The sequence below is a fragment of the Schistocerca cancellata genome, chromosome 6, assembly GCF_023864275.1.
Source record: "Schistocerca cancellata isolate TAMUIC-IGC-003103 chromosome 6, iqSchCanc2.1, whole genome shotgun sequence".
Lineage (NCBI taxonomy): Eukaryota > Metazoa > Arthropoda > Insecta > Orthoptera > Acrididae > Schistocerca > Schistocerca cancellata.
Window position 1 is genome coordinate 220748550 of NC_064631.1, and position 7824 is coordinate 220756373.

The 7824-nt window shown below is 40.2% G+C and overlaps 1 protein-coding gene across 1 annotated transcript in view; it reads right to left on the reverse strand.

Annotated features, from left to right (window-relative positions):
* LOC126190876 (protein PRRC1-like) overlaps positions 1–6677 on the reverse strand; it is a 74909-nt gene extending 68232 nt beyond the window's left edge. The window contains exon 1 of the mRNA XM_049931476.1: positions 6488–6677. Coding sequence (XP_049787433.1) covers positions 6488–6584 — 97 coding nt within the window. The 5' untranslated portion in view covers positions 6585–6677. The remainder of the gene's footprint in view (positions 1–6487) is intronic.
* Between the last annotated feature and the right edge of the window lie 1147 nt (positions 6678–7824).

Here is a 7824-nt window from a genome sequence, read left to right on the forward strand (position 1 = left end):
GAGTGCAACGGGAATTGCTCTGTTAAATGCAGAGGAGAGAGCAGATAGGTGGAAAGAATACATTGAAAGCCTCTATGAGGGTGAAGATTTGTCTGATGTGATAGAAGAAGAAACAGGAGTCGATTTAGAAGAGATAGGGGATCCAGTATTATAATCAGAATTTAAAAGAGCTTTGGAGAACTTACGGTCAAATAAGGCAGAAGGGATAGATAACATTCCATCAGAATTTCTAAAATCATTGGGGGAAGTGGCAACAAAACGACTATTCACGTTGGTGTGTAGAATATACGAGTCTGGCGATATACCATCTGACTTTCGGAAAAGCATCACCCACACAATTCCGAAGACGGCAAGAGCTGACAAGTGCGAGAATTATCGCACAATCAGCTTAACAGCTCATGCATCGAAGCTGCTTACAAGAATAATATACAGAAGAATGGAAAAGAAAATTGAGAATGCACTAGGTGGCGATCAGTTTGGCTTTAGGAAAAGTAAAGGGACGAGAGAGGCAATTCTGACGTTACGGCTAATAATGGAAGCAAGGCTAAAGAAAAATCAAGACACTTTCATAGGATTTGTCGACCTAGAAAAAGCGTTCGACAATACAAAATGGTGCAAGCTGTTCGAGATTCTGAAAAAAGTGGGGGTAAGCTATAGGGAGAGACAGGTCATATACAGTAAGTACAACAACCAAGAGGGAATAATAAGAGTGGACGATCAAGAACGAAGTGCTCATATTAAGAAGGGTGTAAGACAAGGCTGTAGCCTTTTGCCCCTACTCTTCAATCTGTACATCGAGGAAGCAATGATGGAAATAAAAGAAAGGTTCAGGAGTGGAATTAAAATACAAGGTGAAAGGATATCAATGATACGATTCGCTGATGACATTGCTATCCTGAGTGAAAGTGAAGAAGAATTAAATGATCTGCTGAACGGAATGAACAGTCTAATGAGTACACAGTATGGTTTGAGAGTAAATCGGAGAAAGATGAAGGTAATGAGAAGTAGTAGAAATGAGAACAGCGCGAAACTTAACTTCAGGATTGATGGTCACGAAGTCAATGAAGTTAAGGAATTCTGCTACCTAGGCAGTAAAATAACCAATGACAGACGGAGCAAGGAGGACATCAAAAGCAGACTCGCTGTGGCAAAAAAGGCATTTCTGGCCAAGAGAAGTCTACTAATATCAAATACCGGCCTTAATTTGAGGAAGAAATTTCTGAGGATGTACGTCTGGAGTACAGCATTGTATGGTAGTGAAACATGGACTGTGGGAAAACCGGAACAGAAGAGAATCGAAGCATTTGAGATGTGGTGCTATAGACAAATGTTGAAAATTAGGTGGACTGATAAGGTAAGGAATGAGGAGGTTCTACGCAGAATCGGAGAGGAAAGTAATATGTTGAAAACACTGATAAGGAGAAGGGACAGGATGATAGGACATCTGCTAAGACATGAGGGAATGACTTCCATGGTACTAGAGGGAGCTGTAGAGGGCAAAACCTGTGGAGGAAGACAGAGATTGGAATATGTCAAGCAAATAATTGAGGACATAGGTTGCAAGTGCTACTTTGAGATGAAGAGGTTAGCACAGGAAAGGAATTTGTGGCGGGCCGCATCAAACCAGTCAGTAGACTGATGACCAAAAAAATGCAGGCTATTTAAGGTTAGCTTAGCAGTAGGAATCACTCCCAATGTTTGGAGGGCAGTGAAGGTTTTCTTCATTCCAAAGTCAGGGAGAATTTATCATACCAAGGCCAAGGATACGAGACCAATCAGCCTGTCTTCCTTCATTCTCAAAACACTGGAAAAACTGGTTAATGTATATGTTGGGGAGAGGAGGCTATGTAGGGTCCCTCTACACCTGAACCAACATGCATACCAACCAGGTAAATCATGTGAAACAGCTCTCCACCAACTCGTCGGGAAGGTGGAAAAAGCACTTCACTTCCAAGAAATAGTCCTCTGCATCTTCCTGGATATCAAGGGGGCCTTTAGCAACACGACCTTCGATTCCACGGTAAGGGCAGCAGAGGTGCATGATCTGGGGACCACTACATGTAGGTGGACCAGAGCCATGCTTAGTGGAAGGAAGGTAGCTACCATGATGAATGAAAAGATGGTAATTAAGACCACTAGAGGCTGCCCACAAGGAGGAGTTTTGTCCCCTCTATTGTGGAATCTAGTGGTGAAGGAACTCATTGAGGAAATAAATTCCAGACAATGCTTCTGCCAAGGATACGCAGATGACCTTGTCATAGTAATACTTGGCAAATTCACTGACACAGTTAGGAATATGGCACAGGGAGAGTTGGACATTGTGCAAAAATGGTGCATTAAACAGGATCTGAGAGTTAATCCTAAGAAGACTGTTGTGGTGCCATTTACGAAGAGACATATTCAGCATGCAAGTTGGAATCTAAAGCTCTTCGATGAAACTCTACCTGTGAAGGGGACAGTGAAATATCTAGGGGTAACCTTGGATGAGAAGCTAACTTGGACCCCTCACGTTAAGAGTATCTGCTCCAAAGCAGAAAGCACTTTAGTGATTACTAGGAGGGCTTGTGGCAAAAACTGGGGCCTAAGCCCCAGCGGTATGCACTGGATATACACCACAGTGGTTAAACCTAGGATTTCCTATGGGGCTGTAGTGTGGTGGAAGAAGGTAGAACAGCGGGTTGCTGCTAAAGAGCTTGCTAAGGTGCAGAGATTGGCTTGCTTAGCCATAACAGGCGGAATTAGCAGCACACCAACTGCTGGAATGGAAGCCATGCTGGACATGCCTCCACTTCACCTTTGGGTTAAGATGGAGGTAGCAGCTGGGGCATACAAACTTAAAATTGGCCAAAACTGGGTCTCATTTGGATATCCAGAATCACACACTAACATAGTGAGTGAGGTAAATATAGGTATGGCTGGGGCTTCACAGCACTCTGCAACACATCCTAAGTACCTTTTGTGATCATAAGCAGCAGTAACATAGCGACCTAGTTGTATGTTGCTGTTTTTTGCTTCTGAATCCTGAGTCAGACACACTGTGACGACACGTTGTGCATGAACCTATAGTTATAACCGGACAGTCTGGTCATCTGCACATTGTCATAGTCCGCTGGAGAGAAGTGATGATGGCTCCTTGTGCTTGCAACAGTTTTAACGTGTTCTAGTCTGCTTTTTAGCAACTCTTCGACTGATTTCACCTCATCTTTCAAAACATAGAATGATGGTATGCCAGAGATATTTCTCTGTACCCAGGTAAATAATTGAAAAGGTGTTAGAATGTGACCTCCTGTAGGGTGCTGCAGACTAGTTCGTGATGCCATGCGCTTAATGGTAGCACCAATACCATCACATGCAGATTTTTACCATGACTTGTTGCGAAAAAATTCCATTCTGCGTGAATCTGAAAATCATGGTAATGCATGCATAAATTTTTGAGATTTGCACAGTTTTTATACTGACTAGCTGCCCCATCACTGAAGTACTTCACAAAATGTATGTGAGGCAGCTTGTTTTTCACATATGCCACGACAGTGCGAATGTGGGCATTAACTGCAATGGCATCATGAATTAAACGGTCACTAAAAATGCACAGGTTCATGACAGACACATCACCTGATTCACCTCTTTAGTAAATCGCAAATGGCTGGGGAGTTGCTTGACTGTTGTCCCAATGATATCCTTGGATGGCATCTTGAACTATAAACGCATAATTTTCAGAAAAGTCTAGTATTACTATAATTTCATCTTGTTTCAAATTATCCTTACAAAACTGGAGATAAGCTGATTGTGCTGTGTCATACACTAGCAGCTTCATTGCACCTTTGTAATCCAGATCAGAATCCTTTATAGCAGCAAACATCAGCTTAGCATTTCGATGGGTCTCACATACACAAACATTGTGTGTGCCCCTTGCACTTACAGGCACAACCCATTTTGGCCGAAGATTGAAAAAAAGATGATAAATCTACTTTGGTATCGGGATACTTTTCCTTGAATTCTACATATAGCTCTGATATGTTGCATAGGAACAGTTTTTTTGCATCTGTACACGTATATTTCCAATTTTCACTGTTACATAGGCTTTTTTTCCAGGCATTATTCGGCTGTAGTCATTATTTTCATAAAACTCCGACACTGGCACCTTTATTTCTGAACTCAATTTCTTACCCTGAGCCTGCTGAAGTTGTGGAAGCACTCCTTGGGTTGCCTTTATTTCCCTAGCCTGCTTTACCATATATGTAGAAACACTGAATTCCTTTGCAGTGTAGTCAATAGACCAGCTGGAAGGTGCAAGGGTAAGATTAGTTACTTTTTTCTGGTGTATGGATATGGCACTTTTTTCTTTCATATCATGCACAATTTTGTCCAAATCAGAGCATTTCTGGCACGATTTCTGTTCCTTTGGTGCAGATAGTTCTTCCTCTTCCACCATTAGTGTGTCAGGTATTTTGTGTTTTAATTCCATTTGAGCTTCTTGTAGTTTTCTTCTACCATAGCTGGGCCGTCTCTTTTCCCAACTTTGTCTGTCTTCATGGGAGATAAACCAAGAGCAGTCACTAAGTATTTAATTGCTCATCCGCTGTGGTTGTAGGTGGCTGATACTCTTCATCAGTCATGTAAATTATCAGAATATTCTTCATTTTTTAGCAGTGTAACACACCTGGAACATAACTTTTGTCCTGGTTTCATGTTAAGTCCCATGCACTGATTCACTTTCAATACTGATTTTATATCAATTTCTCTGAGGCTACACTTCAGTGTCTTCTTATGAATCCGAAATGGATCAAAACAACTTATTTGTAGAAAAGAATACTTATCCAGAAACACTTTCATATGATGATAACAAACACTAAAGTTTCCTGGAACTGTACCTCTTTTGCCCACAGAGTGTATCGCGGATCTCCACAGTAACAAATCTTGGTTACATTCATCCAGATCATACAGTACAAAGCGAATGTCACATTTTGTTCCATATGTTGTTTTATGACAATCAGATGCTTGTGCTCTACCAATACTGCAACTTGTTTGAACAAAAGCACCACTAGTACACTCTTCTGCCTCCATACTGACTTTCCACAACAGTACTGACCAGTCTGAACTAGAATCTTTAAAACATGAGTAACCTGTAATTGTTGCTTGTTTTCTTTGTTGTTCCTGCCTAACAATGACTCATTCTGTCCCTGAAAACTATCATTGTTTAACTTTCTGTTGCCTAATGGTTCCCAACAATTGCTGCAGCTTTATCTGAAACAAGCTGTCTGCATCGTCACTATTACTTGCTAAATCGTGTTAAAAGAAACTTAACCAAATACATCTGTCAAATTTTATTGTACACAAATGCCTTGCAATAACAAGTTGAAATTTTGCCACATATTATATTATGGTCTACTTATGCAGTGTGTGAAATTTAGCTTGGATATCACTTGTCCCTTTTGTGCTACCACACTTGGAAAATCCATGTATTTCACGTAACTTTTCAAATTTTTGTAGCTTCGTGTGAATGTAACTCTGTGTGACTGATATGGCAAGATGAGTTCTGTGGATGTTTAGGCCACATTAAGCTTACCACAAAAAAATTTATACCCTTTTTGAGTGAATTATATTTGGCATAGAGGGCACCTACAATATGTACCTTTTAACGTATTACATTTTTTTAATCACATTTTGGATTCTTTTATTTTCCCTCAGAAATATGTTGTTGGTGTTTTGATTCATAGAGTATTCTCTAAGTGGATGTTACTGGGTTGTAAAAATGTCACTGGACTGTGCGCAATAGTTCCAAAGTTATTAAGACCCAAAGTTGGGTCTGAAGATATATTGCCAGATGCAGGTTGCAATTTCCGGGTCACGCCACCTTCTTTCACAAGTCATAAGTCTGAACGAATTAGCAGGGGAACTTAAAATTTTGTACATGAGTGTTCCACACTTGGTAGCATTGGGTGCTAAATTTTAGCCAAATCTGAGACTATCAGCTGAAACATTTTCTCAAATTGGTTGAACTGACATGGAATGACCCTAATTTATGCCGAAAAGAAAAAGGAAGGGCAGGGTTTAATGTCCTAGGCCGCTGGACACACTGCGTCACAAGCAAATAACTCTTTCTACAATAATTATCTTGTATATAAACACAAAGTATACGCAATTTCCAAAAGTTAAAGCCCATGACTTACCAAAATTAAGTAGCTATATAAACATTGCAATAATTTCAACTGCATCATTACTATTAATGCTCTACGAACTAAGCAACAAGCGGAAACGTTCACAAAAAAAGCGACAACTTAAGCAAACAGTTATGGAAAGCTACGTTAAGATTCGTATGGCTTCATTATTAATAAAAATCTTTTGTATCATTTATATTATTGCAGTCATACGTTCTATTCAATTCAATGTACGGGTAACGTCGAATATGTTAATCACTACTTGGGCCTCTAACAACCATCACTATCTGTTAAACAAAATAAGTCTAAAAACAAATGTACAAAACAACCTGTATTTTTTTCCATTTTATCTTGTGTCAATCCATTATCAGATTTTTTGTCGACAAATTCGAAAGTCGATTCTCCGTTAGAATCTTCTTGCATCATGTTTAGATACTGAAAATATACTTGTATTTAAAAACTACCTATTTGTTGCTACTGGCTAACAGCCATGTTTGACACATTTCACCAAAGATACATTGCCGAGAATCGCTCTGGCCAAAGCCAAAGTCGCTCCACCAACATCACGTAGTGTGGTGTTGGGCGCATGCAATACATCGCCTCAAATCTCGTGCGACCACACGACGCAGTTTCAACATAGGCCTACTGCTGTCCATGATACGCTCTTGCTAAAGTTTAGAGCGCTAATTCACAATGCAAAAATATCTACTGTGATTTATGTTCGCGACTAGCATTAAAAATTGATAACGAAGTGTCAGAGGCAGAAATAACGATATAAATGGCCTAGACTATGACTCCTTAAATGAAAGCGAGTGAACCTGAAGACTAGCGAAATTGTTTGCTAATGGACCATAGACTCACTAAAACTAACTGGCGCTATTGTAGCACTCCCATACTGTAGCCTCCATTTGCAGGACAACACAGTGTTAGCTATTTGTAAACGATGTAAATATCTGATAAAACTACGGATACACAGTAACTTAAAGGTCCGTCCACACGCAACGATCTGTCTGCGCACATCACATCTGCGCAGACAAATCGTTACGTGTGGACAGAAGATTTGCACCAACCTGAGGTGTGTGCAAACCTGGAAGTTGGAGTTGGAGGTTTGAGCGAAACCTCTCAAATCTGTGGGTTCAAACCACATCTGCGCAGACAAGTTGGAGCGTGTGGACAGGAGATCGCCGCAAATCTGGCACGAAACAGCTGTTTGCTCAGTCTAGTGTTTGCATTTGTGCGCATAGGGCATTAAAATGGCTGATACTCGTCAGTGTTCTCGAGAGTTTGTAAGTGAATTCATTGAAATATATAGAAACCACCCATGTTTGTGGAAGATTAAAAGTAAAGAATATAGTGACCGAGACAAAAAGACAGCAGCATACAATGCTCTAATTGAAAAATTACGGGCAGTTGACGCCTCAGCAAACAGAGAAACGGTAATAAAAAAAATAAAAAATCGTTGCGAACTGGCGAAATTATTTGCGGATGGATGTCGAAACTTATAATTATCTCTTAAAGTTTGTAACCCCTCATATTATGAGAAAAAATATTTGTATGAGAAGGGCAATGTCTCCTCATGAACGGCTGGCGGTAACATTAAGATTCCTAGCAACAGGAAGGAGCTACAAGGATTTGGAATTTTCAACTGCAATATCGAAACAAGTGT